This window comes from Callospermophilus lateralis, chromosome 7, assembly GCF_048772815.1.
Source record: "Callospermophilus lateralis isolate mCalLat2 chromosome 7, mCalLat2.hap1, whole genome shotgun sequence".
NCBI lineage: Eukaryota > Metazoa > Chordata > Mammalia > Rodentia > Sciuridae > Callospermophilus > Callospermophilus lateralis.
In genome coordinates, this window is record NC_135311.1 from 50,181,843 (window position 1) to 50,208,430 (window position 26,588).

The 26,588-nt window shown below is 31.7% G+C and overlaps 1 protein-coding gene across 3 annotated transcripts; it reads left to right on the forward strand.

Annotated features, from left to right (window-relative positions):
• Nucleotides 1-5,354: 5,354 nt before the first annotated feature.
• Nucleotides 5,355-12,595, forward strand: LOC143403639 (pancreatic alpha-amylase-like). 3 transcript variants are annotated; one of them, XM_076861710.1, is made up of 10 exons: nt 5,355-5,522; nt 5,875-6,021; nt 6,842-7,039; nt 7,535-7,765; nt 8,514-8,647; nt 9,358-9,480; nt 9,577-9,676; nt 10,623-10,741; nt 10,841-10,966; nt 12,406-12,595. In XM_076861710.1, exons 1-10 carry the CDS (start codon nt 5,355-5,357, stop codon nt 12,593-12,595), a joined length of 1,536 nt encoding a protein of 511 aa, XP_076717825.1. The 3 variants fall into 3 exon arrangements, with proteins under 3 accessions (XP_076717825.1, XP_076717826.1, XP_076717827.1); XM_076861711.1 differs by having other exon boundaries at nt 7,535-7,603; XM_076861712.1 differs by lacking the exon at nt 7,535-7,765.
• The last annotated feature ends 13,993 nt before the right edge of the window (nt 12,596-26,588 follow it).

The following is a 26,588-nucleotide window of genomic DNA, read 5'->3' on the forward strand; positions in this document are numbered from 1 at the left end:
TGGACTCAAACTAAAAACCGTCTTCTCAGCAAAAGACACAATCTTTTAGGTGAATAGAGAGCCTATATCTTGGGTGCAAATCTTTACCCCTCACACATCGGATAGAGTACTGATCATTAGGATATATAAAGAATTCATAAAGCTAAACACCAAAAAAATGAATAAACCAATAAATAAATGGACCAAGGACCTGAAGAGACACTTCTCAGAAGTCTCATATACCAACAAATACATTAAAAAAATGTTCATCACCACTAGCAATTAGAGAAATCCAAATCAAAACCACTGTAAGATTTAATCTTACTCCAGTCAGAGTGGTAGCTATTATGCATACAAATAACAATATGTGTTGGGGAGGATGTGGGGAAAAGGGTACACTAATAGATGCTGGTGAGCCTGAAAATTAGTGCAGCCAATATGGAAAGCAGTATGGAGATTTCTTGCAAATTGGGAATGGAACCACCATCTGACCCAGCTAACTCTCTCCTTGGTCTATACCCAAAGGACTTAAAAACAGCATTCTACAGGGACACAGCTACATCAATGCCTATAGCAGCACAATTCAGAATAGCTAAACCATAGAACCAACTATATGCACTTCAATAGATGAATGGATAAAAAATGTGACATACATACACTATGGAATATTACTCAGCAATAAAAGAGAATAAAATCATGGCATTTGCAGGTAAATGAATAGAATTAGAGAAGATAATGCTAAATCAAGTTAGCCAATCCTCAAAACCAAATGCCAATTTTTTTTTTGATATAAGGAAGTTGATTCATAGTGGGGTAGGGAGGGGGAGCATAGGAGGAATAGACCAACTCTAGATAGGGCAGAGGGGATGGAGGGGAAGAGAGAGGGAATGGGGTAATTAATTATGGTAAAATGTGATGATCATTGCTATCCAAAGTACCTGTATGAAGACACAAATTGGTGGGAATATACTATGTATACAGCCATAGATATGAAAAAATATGCTCTATGTATGTAATAAGAATTGTAATGTGTTCTGCTGTCATATATGCATTAAAAAATTTACATTAAAGAAAGATTTAAAAGTAGCTCATCTTAATCTTTAGGTCATGTTCTAAACCATCACATTTTCGAATTTGAAACCTTGAATCAAGTATGACATTCAAATGAATCCTCTCTTCTCTCTCAACTCTTTAGAGCATCAGCCCTATCTTACCACCAACTGTGTAATCCGTCTTCTCTTCTAATCTGATTCTAATACTCAACTGCATCCAGTTAGTGTCTTGTAAACCTTGTAAATTTTCCTTTTTAGGTGAAAATAATTCTCTGGTAATGAAAGAGCTCTTTATTCTCTCCTTCCTATACCCTCTACCCCATCTTTTATATCAATTGATGGTATCCTTATTTTCAATATCTCAGTACCTTGTCAGCTATCAAGGATCCAGTTCTCCAGAACAGATAATTCAAACAGTGTTCTCCAGAACAGATAATTCAGACATTGTTTGGGGATGACATCTGTTCTGCTCAGTATCTCTGGTAAATCAATAAATATTTTGTGTGCCATTCCTCAAAATATCATAGCTTTATTGAAAATTCCCAAATTTCTTTGCTTTCTTGCTTCTCACACTATCTTTTAAATTGTTTTTGTATTCCCATGTAGGTTTAAAAGTGGGAGCTCATACTCAGGATTTAGTGTTCCTGTAACCAATTTACCTTTAAATTGTACTGTAAGTGATAAGGGCATCGCCATTTTTCACTTACCCAACCTTTAAATAACAGAGTCCTCTTTAACTCCATTTTTTTTTCTTTTCTGATGTCTATTTAGCTACTATTTCCTGTGGTCAATCTTTACCAGATTTATTGCATCACTCCTCTCTGTATAGTTAATTATTACTTAATAAAATATCTCATATCTTATAATTGTATGGGTGGAACAGATGGCCTTTCTGCTGGTTCAGCCCTGGAGCATTGTTCACCTACTGTTAGCTAGAGGGTCAAAAACTCAGATGACTGGAATGGCTAGGGACAACCCGACCTCTTTACCTATCTGTTCATTCCAACTCTGCACACAGCACAATAGACTCTGATTTTCATAAGATTAATGCCCATGAAAGTTCTAATAAAATTTTTACTTTTTTCTTGTTGACTGACATTTCACTCTGTAAGGCAAATCACACATTGTGTAAAACAATCCCACAGATGATGTAGGAAGAGACTCCACATAGGTATGGCCACTGGAAAATGTTATTCATCAGGTAGCCCTTATTGCAACAACCTGCAATACTCTCCTAATTTTCATTCTTATTGCTATAATCCTAGTTCAGATTTTCATGACTGCCTGTTTAATAATCTTCAGGATTTCTAGTGTTTCTGTCCCTGCTACCTGTGCCTTCTAATCCATCTGTTATACTTAAAAAGTTCTAATCAAGTTCCTTTCCTGTCTAAAGCAAACAATCAGTACCTTGGTATAGGCTTCCAAGAAAAATGTTTTCTTCTTCCTGACTTTGAGCATTCTCAATACATCTTTACCACCTTGATGCCCATGGTTCTCCCACACTTCAACTTACGGTTTTAAAGCATTACTTTCCTCCTTGTCCTTACTCACATTTGATAATTTTATTTTTCTTACTAAAATGGAATTTTACCTGATCTTTTTTCATTAAAGTCAAACCCATTCTTTGAATCAATTTCATCTTCTCCTATTCATGTCAGAAATTAATTTTTGTGTCAATAAAATCTTAACACAGTTTACTCATGACTCTCTTACCACAATGATCTCACCCTTCACTTTACTATGGTTGGCTTTTGTGTGTAGCTGTATCCCTTCTCATACTTAACCTCTAGAATAACTCTACTAGGATCTGACATATCACATATATAATTTAACATTTTTAATGACCATTTGTAAAGAAGCAAAAAATGAACTGAGTTTATTCATGTTAATATTAGATTTTATTTATCTTAATTTCTCTCAGAATATTAACTCATCAAGTAAAAATAATTATTAATTTTCATGTTCTGGTTTTATATTAACTCTGAAATATAAAGTATATTTTATACTTAGCGCATATCTCTATTCAAATTAGCAGCATTTCAACTGATCCATAGATTCTTGCTGGTGGCTTCTATAGTGAACATCTCAACTTCAGAAATATGGAAGAAATATTGATATAACACAGAAAATGTCACTTCTTTGTCAGATCCATTATCATATTTTGCCCTTGTCACTTGCTACAGAAGTTTGGACAATTTGCTCATTCTCTCTGGGCCTTAGTTTCTTCATGTATATGAAACTTTTGGAAATACAAGGGTTGAAGTATTACATAATTTCTGACATTATGTTCATTTATTGTAAGATGAAGACATAACCCATAGTAACCTCAATGTCTTGCACAATACTGGTAACTTATGAGTATATGTTAGATAGCCATTTATTGAGCACAATAGACATACTAATCATTTGCTAGGTTCTAGGAACATTACATATGATGTCTGCCTTTTAAAAGCTTGGTCCAGAATGGTGAACATGTAAATATTTAATTATTTATAACAAATTTACTATATAAATGATATATATTTAAGAAGTTGAAAATCTATAACACAGGAGTTATAAACTATGCCTAGGAATATAAGTGTAGGCTTTATAAAAAATGTTGCTTCAACTCAGTATATGCCAGGTACACAACAATGGTAGAAGAAGATCATAGGAAGAATACCAGGAGGTATGAACTTACATGTAAAACACATGGAACTTTGATTGTCCACATAGTTGGTCCCAGGAAAGACCAAAAGGAGAGTGTTGTGACTACTAGAGAAATAATTAGGGAATAATTGTAATAACAACTCTTCCCCAGAGATAGTACTTCCTCATTTCCCCTCATCTTGATAAATGATATTCATCGCCAAATATCTATATCTTCAGTGTCTGCATTTCATAATTCTTTAGATTTAATATATCCATAAACCTGTTGCCTCTCACCTTTGAAACATCCTATCTATGCCCTAGTCAAAGTCACCCACTTCTTTCCTGGACTACTATAAAAAGCTTCTAGCTCATCTTCCTTTTTTCATTCTTATACTCCAGTTTCTGATTTCCTCCAAGAGGCAATGGTGATTTCCTTTTAAAGTACAGCATGCTCTTTCAGCTCTCCTTACAGCCTCACTAGCTCTCTTTCTTGATTCATTCTAAGATCCAACCTACCTATCTATCTTCAATTCATTTGCTTTTCCATTTATCACACATGCTCTAGCCTTGCTAACTTAATAAAAGAAAAGTTTCTTGAATTCCAAGCTTTCTTCACCCATAAGTTGTTGCTTTCTCCTCTATCTAGATTGTTCTTTTTCTTGTCTTCAAATGACTACTGATTTTTAATTCACAGCTAAAATTACTCCCTCAAGTAATGTTTCACTGACCATCCAGTCTGAAAAACTCTGATAGTGACGTTACTCTCTATTTTATTATGCTGTTACTTCATAGTAGTTTTTATTGAAATCTGAAATTATTTATCATCACTGTTATAGTCATTACTGATATTATGTTTACTTGCATATTTTGTTTTTCTTCCACTAGAATGTAAGCTCTCTTGGAATAGAAAAATGACTGTCTTGCTCATCATTATATCCCTTATATCATCCTTAATACTTGGCAAAGGAGAACACTCAATCATTTTGAAAGGATGGATAATATTTTCCCAAATATACTATTAATTAAGGAGGAAAAGGATGTGCATTCTTTTATTTATTGTTTTATTAGACATAAAAGATATTTGGCTATGGGGATAAAATCATAACCACCACAAATTCTGCTATTCCATCACAAATCCTACTATTCTAGCACAAAATCTACTCTCTAGCTATGTTATTAATCACTTGAATTGATGGGAATGTAGAAGTCTAAATAAATAAAAATTGGTGTGTGGGAAGGAGGACAAGAAAATTAATGTCGTGTTTCCTTTTGGTAATTGAAATATTACAAATATTGCAAATAAATAGTTCAAACAACATTTTGAGTATAACTTGAGTTGTGTCTAATTGTAACTTTCTATTAGTGAAGGACATCAGAAATAAGATCTACTTCTAGCTAAATAATACATGAATGAAGTCTGTTTTTGTATGTCACATGCCAGATATTTGAAAACACTTATATTCCTTTAATAAGAACAACATTAAGTTCTAAAAGGTCATTTAAGATCATTTTCTTGGGAGAGTTTTATGAATGTTCTTCACCTGTTGATTTAACATTATTATTAATAATCTTTTTCACATTCAGTGTTTTTACTCTAAATATTTATTCATCTTAACATTTACTTTGTCAAATGTGTTCTTTTACAGGAATATATATAGTTGCTAGAAAGAACAGTGGCAGCTTCAGAGCAAAATGAAGTTCTTTGTGCTGCTTTCAGCCCTTGGGCTCTGTTGGGCTCAGTACTCCCCAAACACTCAACAGGGAAGGACCTCTATGGTCCACTTGTTTGAGTGGCGCTGGGTTGATATTGCTCAGGAATGTGAGCGATACTTAGCTCCCAATGGATTTGGAGGAGTTCAGGTAAAGATTGTTCACATCATAAATTGGAACATTTACTTGAGTTTATGATAAATGATATAGTAAAATGGCAATCCGTTTCTGTGAATCTGAGATAATATTTTACTTCACATATAAGTCCTCTGAAATAGTTTTCTGAGAAAGAAAAAAATTTAGTATTGGTGGCAACTTTGTTTTGTTTCAGAATAACAACAGGACATCTTTAATGGGATGTTAATGTTTTAGAGTGGTTATCAAGTACTGTACCTGCATGTACAAAGATTCAGCAATAAGTTTAGGTTATTAATTTGTTTTAGAGGTTTTAATGATATAAAATACGTTATAATTTGATACTTATTGTTTGCTTTGTTTGTAGATCTCACCACCTAATGAAAATATTGTTGTTAACAACCCTTCAAGACCTTGGTGGGAAAGATACCAACCAATTAGTTATAAAATATGCACAAGATCTGGAAATGAAGATGAGTTCAGAGACATGGTGACTAGGTGTAACAATGTTGGTGTAAGTGAATTTAAGTTTCCTTTAAAAATATTATATAGGAAGATAATTTCTTCTTTTTCTTTCTCTCTTGAGCAGTTAAGTTTTTGGGACTTGATTTTTTAAAATTTAACTTTATACTTGAGCAATAACTCAAAATGAACTATTGCTATATGTTCAACCTTTATAAATACTCATATATGTGCCATTTATCTACTAAATAAAAGACCATTTAAAGTTTAAAGAATAATTCACTTGTAAAGCAAGGCATCAACTTTAACCCTTATAACTAAATACATTTCTTATTAAGTATTAGAAATTCCAATTACAATAATTGCTGTAATTTTTATGTGATTTATCTATAAGTAAATTCCTGAGTACTCTTCTCCATCATTTTTATTTAATAATAAATAGTCATTTTTACTTTATGGTGAGGAGAGTAATGATAGGCAATATCTATCTTCCTTTCTTCGGATTCTAAGCAGAGAGTAAAGGCTAATTGTTTCTTTTTCCTTGTGATCCACTGAAATTTCAAAAATTAATATTTTTTTCTGTCTCAACTGATTCTTACCTCCTCAAAAATGACTTTCTTAATAATTATCATAGTTTCTGCTTTTCTCAATTCATCATTTTTGTAAATATATGACCAGACAACTAGAATGGATATCACTATTCATTTCACATTAGTTTCCTTTCATGCTTCATTTTTTAGTCTTATTGGAAAATGATGTTAGACAATAGTAAAGAAATATTTTAGATTTTAATGAATACTCTGTAAAGTTCAATCAATAATGTGTCAGATTTTTACTTAAAAAAAAACTGAAGTAAACCCTTTGCTTTTCAGGTCAGAATTTATGTGGATGCTGTAATTAATCATATGTGTAATGAAGGGGGAGGTGCAGGAACAAGCAGTACTTGTGGAAGTTACTTCAATGCTGGAAATAGGGAGTTTCCAGCAGTCCCATACTCTGGTTGGGATTTTAATGATGGTAAATGTAAAACCTCAAGTGGCGGCATTGAGAACTATAATGATGCTTATCAGGTAATTTTCTTTTGAAAATAATGATCTAAATAAAGAACTACCTATGCCTTTAATTATGCACATGTAGCTTACTTAAACACTGATTTTAAACACTAGTTTAGTTTCCTAGGTAAAATAAGTAACCATGACTGCATAACAATTAAAAACTCAATAATCCAAAGCATTCTGCAGTCATGATACTAGGTATAGAACTCAGTGATAGAATAATTGCTTGGCATGTGTAAGGCACTGGGTTCACTCCTCAATCCCAGAAGGATAAATAAATAAATAAATTCTTCCAATCAACTAAAAAGCTCACCTACTCATTCTCTACTTTCTCCATTTTTATGCTAGAAAATATTTCAAAGTGCATCCACAGAATAATGCCAATATTCCCAATGCCCAATTTAAAAAATGAATTTTGGAAATATATGTTGATGAATAAATGAATGGATCAAATGGATTCTCAGGTGAAAGATGATATTTTAAAAAAACACAAAATTTTTACCTCAACAGGTCAGAGATTGTCGTCTGGTTGGTCTTCTTGATCTTGCCCTGGAGAAAGATTATGTGCGCACCCAAATTGCCAATTATATGAACCATCTCATTGATATTGGTGTAGCAGGGTTCAGACTGGATGCTTCTAAGCATATGTGGCCTGGAGACATAAAGGCAATTTTGGATAAACTGCATAATCTAAACACAAAATGGTTCCCTGGAGGAAGCAGGCCTTTCATTTTCCAGGAGGTACATTCATCTATATATGTGCATAAAAACTATATCATTTCATTCATTAGAAAATAAATGGCTGATTTAATTCAATAAGAAATTTCTGTAGGTTAATGACTGAGTCATTAATATGCTGTAGTATTCTTAAAATTTTTATTCAGAAATAACACATTTAATTCTATCAAAGTATGTTATTTGGAACTACAGGAAATTTATTTAGGCTACAAATCCCTGATATTTATTACATTCCAGAGACCATTATACAAGACCAAAAATAAAATAGTTGTTGTCCTAGCCATTCTGAGTTTGGGTCTTCACTATACCACTATTGGCTGTCTAAGTTTTTAGTCAAATTAATTTTCACTTCTGTGAAAAAATATTTTTTATGTAAAGAAAAGAACAAATGATAAAGTTTATGTTTTTGTTCTCTTTGGAAAATTAATTAGTAATTAATGAATTAGTAATTATCAAGCATGATAAATACAGATAAGGTAGTTAGTTCTATGATAGTGTGAGCTATTGTTTTTATAATTTATGTGCAACACTAAATGAGATCAAGATTTTCACAGGTTACCTTGTCAAGAGATTTCTTTCAATATTGTGACATATATTTTATCAAAACAAAATAAGAATCTCAGTGTGATGAAAGCAGTTTTAAGCATTTCAAATAACAAATGTTTTAAAGCTATTTTTATACTAACTTTTTCATTAAATACTTTAAAACTTTTGTACATTAAAATGATATTTTGCACTATATTTCTACCAGGTGATTGATCTGGGTGGTGAGGCAATTAAAAGTAGTGAGTACTTTGGAAATGGCCGTGTGACAGAATTCAAGTATGGTGCAAAACTGGGCACAGTCATTCGCAGGTGGAATGGAGAGAAGATGGCTTACTTAAAGTAAATATAATTTGTCATTTATAGTATTTTACAGATCTATTAGACATATTACTCCTGTATGGGTTATCGTCTTAGAACCTTCTTAGATAATCAAGAAGTAGATTATTAATAAATGTTATTCTTCCTCAAACCACAATTAATCATCTTTCTAATTTAGAATATCAGTCTCCAGGAAGTATTCTGGAAACCAAAACATCTCCTAAATATTTTCATCTATCTATTATTTGAGTATACTGGATTTGAGTAATGTTTCCTTATAATCTATTAAAGCAAGTTATTTTTAAGAGATTGCTACCATTTATAAAGTACCTACAATTTGGCCATAACTATGGAATAAGTATGCATTTTCTCAACTCTTTAATTTGAAACATTAAGGTGTTCATTCTAAAGAAATACAATGTTGAAGCCTCATTTTAACCAAGTTTGCCTTTCTGTACAATATGGTGTGAATATTAACCTTCATATATCCACATAGAATGCATATACTGAAACCTTTAAAAGAAACTTTTCTATCACAAAAATCTTACATATGAATGGATACTAGGAATCCTACATATATCCAAACACACAATGAATTTATAAATTTGTTAATCTACAAAAACACTAAATTCTATAGAATAATTAATTGGAGAGTTTATCTAAGGATGCTATATAAAAAGAGATGCAGATTTATTCTTGTAAAAGAATGAAAATATTTATTTTTTTAATAGGAACTGGGGAGAAGGTTGGGGTTTCATGCCCTCAGACAGAGCTCTAGTCTTTGTGGATAACCACGACAACCAACGAGGACATGGAGCTGGAGGATCATCCATTCTTACATTCTGGGATGCAAGGTAGGAGAAAAACCTCTCTACATGTCTTTAACTCACCTTTCAATGAGAGTAATAATATTCTATTCTTCTATTGTAATATATTTTTATAACTTTTAGGCTGTATAAAATGGCAGTTGGATTTATGCTTGCTCATCCTTATGGATTTACACGAGTAATGTCAAGCTACCATTGGCCAAGATATTTTGTGAATGGAAAAGTAAGTTTTGAATTTGTTAAAAATATCTTATTCTCAAGAAAAAGTAGTTAATTTTGTTTTAATTTCTCATGAGGTTATTGCATTCAATATTTATTCATCAAGTATTTATTTAAATGGAAACATAATGCTGATCTCTGATTTTCATAATGGAAAGGATATTAAATACATAAAATTTATGTTCTCTTTTTTCAAAGAGTATGAAAACTGTTCAGTAATAGGACAGATATCCACATACTAAGAAAAGAAACTTATGAAAAACAACAAGTTACAGGGTATAAAATATATACTTATCATAAGTACCCAATTTCATAGAGTTGATATGAAGATTACACATGCTAAAACTTATCAAGAACTTAAATCAGTTCCTGCTTTTATTATAAGAAATAAATACTGTGAAGATATTTTTTTAAAAAAGTTTTATGGACTGCAAAGAAATGGTTCAGCTGAGCTGAAGTTAAATGAGGAAAATATCTTAAAAGATGAATGAAATGATATACATTACAGAATTAAAAATTTACAGACCACTTCAGGATAAGTAAGAATAAGAAAAATATCAGGGGTATGGTAAAAGCATTAATCCAAATATCAATTTCAAAACTGAATTGAGAAGTAAATTATGTAGATGTTTTAAACTTTAAGTGAGGCTTTTCTTTTTAAACTGAAGATTTCAGAAGTAGCATCATTACAGAGATTTCATATCTAAAATCCTATAATTCAGACAGATACCTAGAAAACCAGAGTTTACAGAGATGATAAAAATTCAGTAAAGGTCTATAAAAATACTATACATGGTGTATTCTAAATAAAGACACTGCAGAGACAAGTAGCAGGACCAATTAATTGAGTTTAGTATAATGAAGGAAGTGAAAGATAGATGTGTGTGTGTGTGTGTGTTTGTGTGTGTGTTTATGTGTTTGTGTTAAAAATCTGTTTTGTTTAAATTAAGGATGTTAATGATTGGGTTGGACCACCAAATAATAATGGAGTGACTAAAGAAGTAACTATTAATCCAGACACTACTTGTGGCAATGACTGGGTCTGTGAACATCGATGGCGCCAAATAAGGTAAGAGTAATACATATCCTCTAACACTTTCTTTAACATTTTACTTTAAAATGTTTGAGTTTAAGGATATCAACATTTTGTATGATCCTGTGCTTTTAGAAACATGGTTATTTTCCGAAATGTGGTTGATGGCCAGCCTTTTCAAAACTGGTGGGATAATGGTAGCAACCAAGTGGCCTTTGGAAGAGGAAACAAAGGATTCATTGTCTTTAATAATGATGACTGGTAAGTGAAAATCAATTTTAAATAATTTTTACACTGTTATGTTCTAGTTTTATTCTATTCCTGTTCATTTACTTTTTTTATATCTTAAAAATCCTTTAAATCAGGGAATTAAGAAAATAAGAAATCAGAAATGTAAAGAAGAAAAGTGATGATGGCATTTATTTTCCCCCTATTTTTATAAGGGTTTTTGTTTGAATTAGAGCTTTCTTATGCATCCATGCAATATTGTGTACTAAATATTATGCATATTATGCTAATATTACATGAGCCACTAAATATACCAACAGTTAATATAAGGATGGCAAAATCTCTAAAATAATGTGGCTTTTAGTCTCAGTAATTGATTATCTTTTTTTAAAGATTATTTTTTAGGTGTAGATGGACACAACACAATGCCTTTCTATTTTTATGTGGTGCTGAGGATTGAACCCAGGTCCCTCCTGTGTGCTAGGCATGCGGTCTGCCGCTGAGCCACAATCCCAACTCTATTGAATATTTTTATGTAGCTCTGTATATCAACTACTCCTCTATCTGCTCCTTTGGTATATATTCTTCACTTTTTAGCTCTCAGGGACAAGTACTATTTTTTTAACTGTATGTGTTAGTAATATATCTTATGGCCAATGACTTTCCTCAGTAGTTTTTTAGTTTTACTTCTAAAGCTTCTCATTGCTGGCCTTTCTTTAGTGATACTGATAGCCTATTTTGTAGTCTAATGAGTCTTTCATATGGAGAACTACAGCCAGAAGAACTCTGCCAGCTGTGGAATATTTCAGTCCCAGCCCAACTTCTGCTCATGTTTATCCCAGGTTAGCTTAAAGTTATATTTTATTGGCCAAAAATAAATAAGTAAGTAATGTGTCTTTTTTTTCCCAAAAGAGCCTATGGCTAGTTCTTTAATTTCTGTGTTTTCCAGATAGAAGAACTGAAATAAATTTATACAAGATAGTTTTCTCTTCCAAGATATATACTTCTTCATAAAAGTGCTAAAATATTTTTACTTCTATTTCTAATTACTTTTGGCCTCTGGAAAAAATATTTTTTGAATAAAAATTCCAATTTTAATTCTTTAAAGCAATCAGTATTTTTATAAATTCACAAAAAGACAAGTAGAAAATATTTATATTTACCACAGGCAGTACTTTTATCTAAGGGCAGCAATTCCTGTAGATCTTCACTGCTATTCTTCAACCTTTATGGTCTGGTAATAGTCACCACTGACTAGGAATGGGTAGGTGTTCTGTATGATTACATTGTACTGAGAGTGCTGTTCACATCCACTGGAAAGGTCTCTGTGTTTCCATTTTCTTCTTATTGAGACCTTGACTGCTTAAAATTTTAATGGCACAAAACTAAACCGTTATCTACTTTGGAGAGAATCTGAATTATTATATTTGACAGTAATGAATTTAAGTTAAATATCAAATTTTGTTTTATAGGTCATTGTCAACAACTTTGCAAACTGGTCTTCCTGGTGGCACATATTGTGATGTCATTTCTGGAGATAAAATTAATGGAAATTGCACAGGAATTAAAGTCTATGTTTCCAGTGATGGCAAGGCTCAGTTTTCTATTAGTAACTCTGCTGAAGACCCATTCATTGCAATTCATGCTGATTCAAAGTTGTAAAATTTAAATTAAATGAATATACACAGCATTATCAAGTGTCTTTTTTATTGTAAATACATTTGTTTCCATAATCCTTTAAATTTTATTATAAGATGTATGTCATCAACTTGAAAAGGTCAAGTATTTAAAAATAGCATTACTCAGATGTATAATTATAAGAAAAACAACAGGTAAGGTGTTATTGTTTTAGAAGACACACTTTAACCTTCCTGTCAAGGGAATTTCTAAGAACTCAGAAAGGCATTTTGACAAATATATTTTTTTTGTCATTGACACCATTTGTCCACTATGTATCTCTTATTTCTGAGATATAGTCTGAAAGTCTGTCTGTAATTCTCTCACAGAGTCTTTCTGCCAATTAGAAAGAGCTGGTTTAATTGTGATTCACATACTGAGATAGCTCAATTGGATGGTTTTCACAATACTGAAGTGCTTTTATAATTTACAGTTAAAAATAGAAGAGACTGGGGCTGTGTGGCTCAGTGATAGAAAACTTACCTAGCATGTGTGAGGCACTGGGTTCATTTCTCAGCATCACATATAAATAAATGAATAAACTAAAGGTCCATCAACATCTAAAAAATAGTTTAAAAAATAGAAGGGAATTCAATTACCTACTGTGTAATTTTTAATATTATTGAGCCCATAAGAATATTCTACTCCTTTCCCTATAGTCTTGTCTCTGATTGTCTTTTTTTAATTGTTTTTTAGCTGTAGTTGGACACAATGCCTTTTTATTTTACTTATATATTTTCATGTGATGCTGAGGATCAAACCCATCACCTGGCACATACTAGGCGAGCTCTGTACCACTGAGCCACAACCCTGCCTGCCTTTCATTTTCTTTCAGTGGTTTTGACTTGCTGTCACTTGGCTTTTCATTCTTGCTCAAACCTCTAACATGGATGTTGAGTTAAGGCTTTCATGTCAATATATTCTCCAGATTTTCTTTATAATCCTACTTTAGTCCTTCTTCCAACCACATGGTCCTCCACCATACAACCAAGGTGATTTTCAAATTGGAAAACCATAACCATCACCATTACAATGTTTCCAAATCTCATTGATGGATTCTTACCTTCCATAGGATAAAAGGCCAAAAGTCTAACTAGACTATTAAGCCCGCATTTGAAGCCTTGCCTCAAAATATTTCTTCTCTTTAGCTTCTGTTTATTTAGCAAAGCTAACCTTTTAGTTATTTGAACTTAACAAACCTCACTTAGCTTCTTAAGTTCAATACAAGAAACATTCTAGGTCGGGGCCAATGGCGCACGCCTGTAATTCCAGTGGTATGGGAGGCACAGGCAGGGGGATCAGGAGTTCAAAGCCAGGCTTAGCAAAAGCGAGGTGCTAAGCAACTCATTGAGACCCTGTCACTAAATAAAATACAAAATAGGTCTGGGATGTGGCTCAGTGGCCAAGTGCTCCTGGGTTCAAGCCCAGTACCCAACCCCTTGCAAAAAAAAATTATTTTCCTTCTACTTGGATATTCTTTACCTCTTCTCCCAATAAACTTCTATTCATCATTCAAATCTTGGTTCAATGGCTGACCTATGGATTAGGTCAGATCCCCTGATTTCTTTCATGACTACCCATATCATCCTTCTTATTACTCATTAGTACATTGGAAAATGTCTCTTTTGCTCTTTATTGAATCCTTAATCTCAGTATAGCATCCAGAACATATTATGTATGAATTCAATAAGTGTTTGTAAAATGAATTGATATAATGTTTTTCTTAGTACCTCTCTTTTGCTGAGGCTGGCTTTGAACTTGTGATCCTCTTACTTCAGCCTCCTGAGTTACTGGGATTATAGGCATGTGCCACCAGGTCCAGCTCAATTTTTCTTTTTAAGAAACTAAAAATGGAAGACTAAATTAAATCCCCAGAGCAAGTAGAAGGGAAAAAATAAAACAAAACTTGAGTCACTGAACTTAAACATGAAAGAGTAAGGGAAAATAAATTGTGTAAACAACAGCTAATTCCAGTAAAAGATTAGAGAAATTGAAAAAGTTATTGCTAGACTACCAAGAAAAGATGAATGACAAATGTCAAGAGTAGAAGGTTATCATTGATGAAAGCTATAATTAAATCCCCAAATTCTAAGAAGGTACTAATGGAATATTTTGAACAATTTATCTCCACAAATTTGATGAAAAGAACAATTTCATGAAGGTCACAAACTCCTTCCTATTTAAAAAGTAGGTTACCTGAATCCTATGTATGTTTAAGATATTTACTTTGTAGATAAGTTTTCACATAAAGAAAACTCAATACTTTTCCCACATTGTTTCACTGGTGAATTCTGCCAAACAATAAAGGAAGAAAGTACACTATGAATCCAGCATATAGACCATTCAAGAAAACTACAAATTACTACTTTTCATGAATATGGAAAATTTTATTTTGTCAAGTGGGATTTATCTTGGGAAATGTTGACTATTTAAGCCTTTGAAAATCATTGTTAAAAAATGGACAATTAATTTGAACAGGCACTTCGCCCAAGATTTACAAATGGCAAATAATTATGTGAAAAGTTACTCAACATCATTTGACTATAAACAAATATAAAATATAGCTACAATAACACCAACACACTTAGAATAGCCTGAAAAATTCTAATAATAGCAAGAATTATCAAGAATGTAGTACAACTATAACTACATATCTTGTAGTCATGCAAAATGGATAGCTACATAGCAAAACACTTTGGGGCAGTTTCTTATAAAGTTAAACATTTAAACGTGACTCAATTAGAGAAGTATCCAAGAAAAGCTGCTCACACAAAAATGTATATGTGAGTGCAGTGCTTTTATTCATCCCTCACAACGGAAACCCAGGTATTTTTCAACTATTGTAGTACATCTATCTGTATAAAGTACTGATGACTGCTATGTGAAACAACACAACTTTATCTTAAATACATCGTGTTAGGTATAAGAAGCCAGACTCAAAAAAGTTACATAGTGTGACAACATTGTCAAGCAATTTTGTAAAGGTAACTTGTATGACAGAGAAAATAACTGGTTGCCAGAAGTCAGATGTGATTGAGTAATTTGACTGAATACAGAGGATCATGAGAATTTGATGCCATAATAGAAATATTCAGATTGTGGTTATTGCTATGCACTATGCATTATGTCTAAAACTTGTGGATCTGTATACATTGCACAAAGAATTTCACTGTATACAAAAAACACTGCATTTATTTATTTTTATTTTTTTTTAATTTTAATATTTATTTTTTAGTTATTGGCGGACACAACATCTTTTGTTTTTTTGTATGTGGTGCTGAGGATCGAACCCGGGCCGCACGCATGCCAGGCTAGCGCGCTACCGCTTGAGCCACATCCCCCAGCCCTCAAAAAACACTGCATTTAATGAAAAGAAAGCCCACCCCCTTATCACTTATCCACTTGAAATAAGTAGGATAGAACTTCTGTTGATAAAATTAAGCTCTGATCTACTTTGGTTATCTTTGGCATGAAATATGCTATTATTTAACATTAAACATGCTATTTTCTCCTTTAAAATTATGAAGGAATTTATTTTTTTAAGTGAATGAGCTCAAGGATTTTTTAATTTAATTTATGGTAAGTTTCAAATGTCAACAATGTTTTTAACTTTGCTAAAGGAGATGGTTATTCATTGATTTTTATTTCTATAAACCCACCAACCAATATTTAAGGTATTTAATAGTGTATTACTATATCTTTGTATAGAAAGGAACATTTTACTATCTCTGGAGGCAAAATTGTAATTTAAAAACTAATTCTTGACCTCAATAAGTTATCTCACCTTTCTGACTTTTGGCTTTCACATTTATAATTTGGATATAATTAAGCCAACCCAGCAGTATTGTTTAGGAGGCAAATACATGCCCACAGATATAAAAAGCATCTGTTACTACTCCAGATACATATGAGGTGACCTCTATATTAAGATGTATGTATTTGTGTTTGTGACATAATTTACAAAGTACCTTCACACATAAAATTTTCATGCCATTCTTAAGAGAGATGGGAAGCCATACATCCTCCTTTAGATTCAGCAAACATAAAGTTTGTCTAATACTAAGGAAAGGATTTAACAAAGAATCAAATTTCTTCCTGTTGATCCAGTGCCTCAAAAAAGATAAGGCTTTTGAGAGCACTTTGTGCCAACCTAAGCTTTGTAAGGGTTTAATCACCTTTGGCCTTGCCTTCCTAAATTATCCTACCGAAAAACAGAACTGACAGGTCTTACCTCAGATAGAGGTGTTTTACTTTTAAGAGAGATGAGTAGTTAAGTGATAAGAAAAATATAGAAGTAACCTTTATGAGCTTTATAATCCCTGCCCCCAAAATATAATTGGTAAATATAATCACAGTATAAGTGAGGCAAGACTTAATTGAAGCAGTGACATTAGGCTTCTTTAAGTTACTATGAATATTGTAGTATTGCTTATTAAATATTGGTGATTACTAGAATAATCAGAATTAGACATATTTCCTTTTGTTTTTAAGCAAATCTCTTAACATTGTAATATTTTAAATTTTGTATGTTTAAGACTAATTCATTAAGAGTCATGGAATAAGTTAGATTTTAATACACAAAATATAAAGCATACAGAAATGTATTAAAAACATCATGGTATATGTAACAGCAAGATTTAGATTTATCTTGAAGACATGGATTTGTCAAGTTTTTTTAAATGTACAGGAACACTTTGACAATGTAGTGTGAATTGATTAACATTTCTCTAAAACCCCTAACACTAGACAAGATAAATACTGTGTAATCAGATGTTAGACATTTTTACTTTTTGCTTTTAAATCTCTTTATGGAAGACAGATTTTAATTATTTTTATATTGACTATTAAGGAATTATGGCATTTAGATAAGATTTAATCCCCCACTCAATGAAAATTGAATAAAGGCAATAAATTGAGAAATATGTATCAATACAAAGCTTCCATAACATATAAGAGCAGGTACAGTTTGGATCTCTTATCTAGAACTGCTCTCCAGGTTAACCTGCACCCCTTCTGCCACATATGGTAAAACTGTTTTGATGTGGAGACTATAAACTTAGGGTGATAAGGCCCATATCTGTAGCAGATACTTTAGGATAAAAAGCTCTCTTTCAAAAACGAATGAAAAATTAAGACTCTCTTTTGTAAACGAGATAAGAAAGTTCATCACAACTAGTTCTGCTCTTCAAGAAATATTGTCAAGAGTCTGATAAGTTGAAATGAAGAACAACAAATAACAATGCAAATCTCACAAAAATGTAAAGGCCCTGGTAAAGGTACATGTACAGAACAAAACAAAAGCCCCTGATATTATAATGTAAGTGAACAAATCACTTATAAATCTGGTATAACATCCTTTAAAATATTAAACATGGTATAATCCAAATAGTGTTTTATATACAAATGAAATTAATTTTTATCAGTTTAAAGTAGATTGTTATATCTTTACTTATTTTTATTTTGTATTTGTAGTACTGGGAATATAACCCAGGTTATATAGTACTGGGAATATAACCCAGGTCTCATGACACCCCAAGCCCTTAGATCATTATAATTGCAATGGTAACCATTGTAATATGCAAACTGGCAAATAAGAAAAGAAATAAATCATGCCACTGTCAAAAAATCAGTGAAACACAAAGGAAAAACATCAGAGAGAAAAAGAGGAACAAAAATCCTATAAGACAAAAAAAAATCAGTAATTTGTTGAAATGAAAATGGGTTGCATGCACCAGCAAAAATACTTAGGCTGAATGGATAAGAAATAAGATACAATGATATGTTGCCTATTAGCAACTAATGTTTCATCTAAAGTCAAAATGAAAAGGTATAAAAAGATATTTCAGTTATATTAGAACCTGTAGCAAGGCTGACCATACTTATACAAAATATATTTTAAGAAAAAAATTGTAACAAGACAGAGAACATTGTATGATGATGAAAGAATCAGTTTAAATAGAAGGTAAATGGTTAAATATGCACCTAATATCAGAGCAACTAAAGGTATTTAGCAGACATTGATAGTACTCATGGTAAATACAAGAAAAAAATAATATCAGGAGACTTCAATATTCCATTTTTCAGCAACAGATTGAAAAACAGTATCAATGAGGAAACAGAACTTAAACAACACACTAGAAAAATCAGATCTACCAGGCCTATATAGAATAGTTCACCCAACAATAGAGCATACATTCTTCTCAAGCAACAATGGTATACTCTCCCAGATAGCCACATTAGATCATGAAATCAATCTTGAAAAATTTAGGAAGATTTAAAATATGCAAAGAATCTTTTCTGACCCCATAATGGAATATAATAAAAAATCATATTGGAAGAGAAACTGGAAACTCCACAAATATGTGGAAAGTAGTGATGCATTCTTAAACAACCAATGAGTCAGAGGAAATGAACAGGGAAATTATAAAATATTTGGAAACAAAAGCAAAGGCACACCATAACAACTTATGAGATGCAGCAAAAGCAGTTCTGAGAGAAGAGTTCCTAGTGGTAAACACCTGCATCAAAAAAGAAGAAAGATAGCAAATCAAGAACCTAAATTTATATCTCAAAGAACTAAAAGAAGAACAAACTAAATACAAAGTCAGCAGAAAAAAAGAAAATAATATGAGTATGAATAAATAGAAGCAATAGAAAAATCAATGAAATCAAGAATTTTCTTAAAGATCAACAAAGCTGACAAATACTTAGCTAGACTAACAAAAAAGAAGTTTTGAATGTCTAACTTAGAAATTACAGAGGAGACCTTACAACTGATGTTATAGGAATAAAAGGATTCATAACATTATTTTTAGAATTGTATGCTGACAAATTGGCTGTCCTAGAAGAAACGTAGAAATTCCTACAAAAGTATAATCTACCAAAAAGAAATCAAGAAGAAATAAAAATCTAAACACACTCATAACAAGTGAGGTTATTGATGCAATAACAAATACCTCCCCACAAAGCAAAGCTCAGGATCACAGCATTCATAGCGGATTGGTATTCAACATTTAAAAAGGGATTAACATCATTTTTTTTTCTCCAATTCTTCCAAAGAAAGAAACAGGAAGAGAAATATCCAAACTCATTATGTAAGGTCAAAATTACCCTAATTCCAAAATACATACCACAACAAAATTATAGAACAATACATCTGGTGAATGTTGATATTTAAATCTTTAACAAAATAATAGCAAACTAAATTCAAAAGCACATTTGAAGGACCATACATTATGGCCACCAATATTTATACATGAAATTAGAAATAATTCATCATATATAAATCAATGAATGTGATATATCACATTAAAAGAATGAAGAACAAAATAATAATGCAGAAATAGCACTTAATAAAATTCAACTTATCTTTATAATAAAATATTCATCAAAAAAAGAAGAGAAAGTTTCTTGGATATATTAAATTTCATATATGAAATGCCCATAGTTAATATCATACTCAATGGGAAAGTTTGGATTTTTTTCTCTAAGATTAGGAAAAAAACAAAGGTGCCCCCTCTAACCACTATTTTTTAACAAATGATTGGAAGTTCTAGCCATATCAATTAGACAAGAAAAAAAATAAAAACATTCAAATTGAAAAAGGGAAGAATTTAAACAATTTCTGCTCACAGACAGCATGATCTTGTCTGTGGAAATCTCTAAGGATTTATACACATAAAACCTGTAATTATTAGAAATAATAAGTTAATTTGGCAAAGCTGCTGGATGCAATATCAACAAATTCATTTGCAGCAATAATCAAACAATGAAAGAAATGAAGAGAAGATATCCATTTATTTTGACATCAAAAAGAAGAAAATACTTAGGAATAAACTTAAGCAGATAAAAAAAAACATACATTAAACATTAAATTCATCGTGTGTTCATGAACTGGAAGACATAAAATTGTTAAAATGTTCATACTACCCAAAATGATCTACATATTCAATTTAATCTTTATGAAAATCCCAATAACATTTATAGAGTAATAGCAAAAAAGATTTCAAAATTCATGTGGAATCTCAAAGAGTCATGGACAGCCAAAATTCTCTTCAACAGAAACAAATTTAGAGGGCTTACACTGCCTTTTTTTATTTAATATTTTTAGTTGTAAATGGAGACAATACCTTTACTTATTTATTTTTTATGTGGGTGCTGAGGATTGAACCTAGTGCTTCACACCTGCCAGGCAAGTGCTCTACCACTGAGCTACAACCCCAGCCCCAACACTGCCTGATTTTAAGTATACAACACAGAAAAAATATTTTAGGCATGTGGTACTGGATATGAAGAGAAATATACAGGCCAAAAGAACAGAACAAAAAGCCCAGAAATAAACCCCTGCACATATGGCCAAGTGATTATTGACAGAAATTCTTAGAATAAACGTTTGTCTTTAACAAATGGCACTGGGAAAATGGGGTATTCACATGCAAAAAGAATGAGTTGGACCTTTACCTTACACCACCCAGTAAAGTTAACTTGAAATGGATTAAAGAGCTAACATGATATCTAAAACTATTAAAATCCCAGAAGAAAAACAGAGAAAAACTTCCACACATTGTTTTTGACAATGATTTCTTGGGTATAATATGAAAGCACAGAAAACAATAATTGCAAATCATATATCTGGTAAGGAGTTTCTATTTAAAATGAGTAAGAAACTTCTACAATTCTACAACAACAGTAACAATAAACCCTATAAATCTGTTTTTAAATTTTGTGAAGACTTACATTTTCCCAAAGAAAATACACAAATGATCAATAAACCTATGAAAAGATGCTGAACATGATTAGTTATTAGAGAAATGCAAACAGAAACAATACAATATATATTTTTGCTAAAACGAAATATAAAAAGAAAATAACTATTGTTTAGGATATGGGAAATTGTAAACCTTTTACACTGTTGAGAATGTAAAATGGTGCAGCCATTATGGAAAACAGCATAGTGTTTTCAAAAAATTAAAAAAAATATTATCATACTTCGATCAATCTCATTTCTGGCTATATAATCAGAAGAACTGAAAGAAGGTATTGGGGAGATATGTTCACAGCTATATTCATTACAGCACTATTCATATTACCCAGGTGATGAAAGCAATCCAGATGTTAATTATCAAATTAATGGATAAAAATAAATTGATAAACATGCAATGTAATATTATATGGCCTTTAAAAATAAATTCTGTCTCATGTCATTACACATATGATCCTTGTGGATGGTAAACTAATCATGATCACTGCAAAAAGAAAAATATAATGTGATTTCACTCATAAGTAGTATCTAAAGTAGTCAAAATTCATAGAAATAGAAATTAGAAAAGTGAGCACTACCATCAGAAGGAGGCTATGGGAAATTAATGTCATTAGATATAGAGTTCTAAGCTGAAAGACAAAACATTCCAGACATTTCCTATACATTAATATGAATATACTTAATATTATCAAACTTATATGTAAAATGATAAGATGGTATATTTTGTGTTATTTGTTTTTTACCATAATAAACAGTTTCAAAAAGGAAATTAGACTAGAATTGTAAAGTACAATACCTATAATGAGAAATTCATTAAATAGATAAGTAACAGGTTTGAGATGGCAAAGAAAATCAATATAGTTGAAAATAAGTCAATATCATTTGATTAACCTCTGGACCAGAGAGAAAAAAATGAAGACAAGGGGCTAGGATTGTGGCTCAGTGGCAGAATGCTTGCCTGACATGTGTGGCACTGCATTGTATCCTAAGCAACACATAAAATTTAATAAATAAAGGCACTGTGTCCATCTACAACCAAAAAAGGAACTTTTTAAAAAATGAAGATAAGTGGACTGCTCCTTAGACATATTGAAGACATCATCATTAAATTGAAATACATAACAGATATCTATGAAATGTCCCTTACATTTGCAAATTTTTAACATACTTCTAAGTCATCTTTGCACTCAAAAGGAAATCAAAAGAAATTAGAAAAAAATTGAGATAAATAATGACCTTATAATACATCAAAATCTGATATATCTTATTAGATTACAACACTTGACCTAGTCAGTCTTTTTAGTTTTAATCATGCCATTCTCATTGTAAGATGATTATCTTATTGTGTGTGTGTGTAAATTTTAATCATGTCATAAGTAGCTATTTTTATGAGGATATTCACACCTAATAAGACTTGTAAGAAAAAGAAATGTTAAAGCCACATACTCATGAACATAGATGCAAAATCCTTAAGAAAATAAACTTTCTAATATGGAAAATAAGATAATAGTTTATTACCACATGGAACTTATTCTAGCAATGCAATTTTTAATATATTTTTTAGTTGTAATCATGAACCTTTATTTTATTTATTTATATGCAGTGCTGAGAATCAAAGCCAGTGCCTTGCACATGCTTAGCAAGCACTTTATCACTGAGCTACAATTCCAGCACCAGCAATGATTTTTTAATATTCAAAAAACAATTGATCTCACGCCTATAATCCCAGCAGCTTGAGAGGCTGAGACAGGAGAACCACAAGTTCAAAGCCAGCCTCAGCAAAAGTGAGGCAGTAAGCAACTCAGTGAGATTCTGACTCTAATTAAAATACAAAATAGGGCTGGAGATATGGCTCAGTGGTCGAGTGCCCCTGAGCTCAATCCTCGGTAACAACAACAACAACAAAAGATCTAATTTACTATAATGATTTTACATCAAAGGAGATAGAAAAAGTATTCAACAAAATTCTTTGTAAAAGACAAAATTCATTGTAAAAGACAATCTGAGAAGAAAATAGACTAACTTGATAAAGGTATTTGTAAAAATTGTATAGTTAATATCATTCATAGTGGTAAAAATTTGAATATTTCTGTATTAATTTAATAGGACTGCCATAAATTCTCAGAACTGCATATATAAACACACACACACACACACACACACACACACACACACACTGTTTGGCTTCCAGGACAGAAATTTGGTGTTGGAAGTTAGAAAGTCTAAAGTCAATGGGACAGCACTGTTGCTTTTCTTTTCTTCCTTTTTTTTTTTTTTTAAGATTTATATATAACACTGGAATGAAATACAACTCTTATTACATACATAGAGCTCAATTTTTCATATCTCTTGTTGTATACATAGTATACTCACACCAAGTCATGTCCTCATACATGTACTTTTGATAATAATGACCATCACATTTAACCATCATTAATTATCCCAAGGCCCTCTCTTCCCCTTCCACCCTTCTGCCCTTGTTGCTTCTTTCTGATGCCAGAGTAGGAAAGATCCTTTGTATGTTCTTCTCCATGACTTGTAGATGACCTTCCTCTCCCTATGAGGTTTTACATTATTTTTCCTCATGTATGTATCTTTGTGCCAAATTTACCCTTTTTACAAGGACAAGGGTTATCCTGATTAAGGGACTACTCTAGTAACCTAAGATTAATTCCATTACCTTTATAAAGACCCTTTCTCCAAATAAGGTCACATTCTGAGGAACCAGGCACTAGAACTCAAACCTGTGAATTTTTAAAAGATACACAACTCAACCCTACCAGTTTCCTTTTTGAGATCAAGAACAAGGTCAGGATGTAAATTATTTAATAGTTTGTTGGAAGTTCTAGCCAATGCAATAAGGCAAGAAAAGGCATAGGTATGAAAGAAAGAAAAAAGTGAAAATGTTTTTGTTCTCAGATGCCATGATTATTTATGCAGAAAATCCTACAGCATCTCAAAAATATACTTCTTAGAACTAATGAATGAATTTATCAAAGATACAAGATAAATTCTACATGTAGTAGCATGATTTGGAAAGTGAATTTTTAAAAAAGTCCTTAATGGTAGAATATAAAACATAAAATAATGGATAAAAAATATGACAAATAAGACCCATTTAGTTAAAAGTATAAAATATATATGGGAGGAAGATTGTCAACCTTACTGGTTCTCAAGAAAATAAAAAATTAAAGGCTAAAAAAGATTTATTTTGAAGGGGAATGACAATATTAAAAACAAACAAAAAAAAGGCAATGTCATGTAAATGATGTGTAGCAACTGAATTAGTCTTAAATTACTAAAGGGAGTATATGCTATAATGTTGGTAAAGAGTTTCACGATCTTTATAAGCGTATACATTTAAAATGAATACCAACAATTTTATTTTTAGATCTTAAAAGAGATACAAAATATAAGTCTCTGAAAAGTCTTTTTCTTGCTTTTTCATAGTAGCTTCATTTAGGGTTAAAGTAAGATATATAAGATAAAAATAGATAAAAATAACCAAAGATAAAATATAAAGCCAAAGATAAAAGATAAAAGCCAAAAATAAAAAATAACTCAAAGGTCCATCAACATGTAGACAGATTAACAAATTATCAGAATTTCATAAATCAGCATACAGCACAGCCATATAAATGATAATACTACTACAACATAATTTTTAAAAATAAGTGTCACATTGATTAAGTTTTTAAGTAAGATTCCCTTTTAGAACAGCTGATGAAGTCCAAGACCCAAGTACCTCCCTTATAGAATTCTCACTCTGTGTGGCAGTTGAATTTCCCAGGATCTAGGTACCAAACTATTAGGGACAACTCCTATTACCTAAAAGTCAATGAAATTATTCAAAGGAGCTAGTCCTAACCACTCCCTACCCCTTGCTTGCCCATTCTGTCCTGTAGAAACCATAATGAAAGTGCTTGCCCATATTTCCCTCTGTACTTCTGCCTGATGTTTTTGAGTTCCATCCTAGTACTTCCCCTGAGGAGTTTTGTATGGTATATTGTTTCTCCCTAAGATCTGTGAGCATAAGAATCTCTAAAACTCCAGTTTCTTTCTCTTGATCTGTATCATACCTCACACAAGAAAATATATGTTAAAACACTGATAAACACAAAGAATATACTTAAATTCATTTCCTGTGGATATTGTAACAAATAAACATACTCTTAGTGGCTTAAAACACAGAAACATATTCTGTTACAGTTCAAGATGCCAGAAGTCCAAATCAGGGAGTCAGTGAGGCTATGCTCCTTTCTGAGGCTCCAAGCAAAATTCAATCTTATTTCTTCCAGTTTTTTGGTGGCTGCTGGAATTCCTTGCGTTGGGACCACATCACCCAGTATCTGCATCTTTAGTTTCCTGTATGTCAAATCTCTCTCTTCTTCCTTCTAGTAGGACACATGTCAAGGCATTTAGGTCCATTGTGAATAATCTAAAATATTCAACCCATCTCAAGAATATTAATTTAAACACATCTGCAAAGACCCTTTTTCTAAACGAGGTAATATTCAGAAGTTCCAAAAAATAGAATTTGATGTCCCTTTAAAAGTTTAATAGATTTTATTTTTATGAAAACTTTTAGATTCATAGCAAAGATGAATGTATAGTACAGAGTTTCAATATACCCTCAACCCAACCCCACAATTCTACTCCCACTATCAACTGCACCAGAGTGGAACATTACTACAATTGATGAATCTTCATTGACACACTTTTATTACCAAAAGTTTACATTATGGTGCATGCTTGGTATTGAACATTTTATATTTTGGAAAATGAACTATGATATATATTTACTATTAAAGTATACAGAATGGTTTCACTACTTTATAAATCCTCCATATTCCACCTATTCATCCCTCTCTTACCCTTATCATCTGGTGATCACTGATATTCCTACTTTGTTTGCACTTTTGTTTTTAAAGAATGTCATATATTTGTACTCATACAGTATACATTTATTAGTATCATTAGTATATACATTTCATTTAGTATCATTCATTTACATTTCCTTTATAACTTTTCAGTTCATTTCTTCTTAGTGCTAAAAAATTAAACACGCACTCACATGCGTTCATACATACACCCCCTCGGTTTATCCATTTACCTTCTGAAGGACATATTGTTGCTTCCCATTTTGAACAATTATAAATAAAGATGTTATGGACATTGGTTTGTGGGATTTGTGTGAGCATTAGTTTTTGCTATGTT

Coding starts and splice junctions, on each gene's coding strand:
- LOC143403639 (XM_076861710.1), top strand. CDS start 5,355: ATGAAGTTCTTTGTGCTGCTTTCAGCCCTTGGGCTCTGTTGGGCTCAG. Junction 7,766..8,513: donor GGCCTTTCATTTTCCAGGAG/GTACATTCATCT, acceptor TATTTCTACCAG/GTGATTGATCTGGGTGGTGA. Junction 10,967..12,405: donor GTCTTTAATAATGATGACTG/GTAAGTGAAAAT, acceptor TTTGTTTTATAG/GTCATTGTCAACAACTTTGC.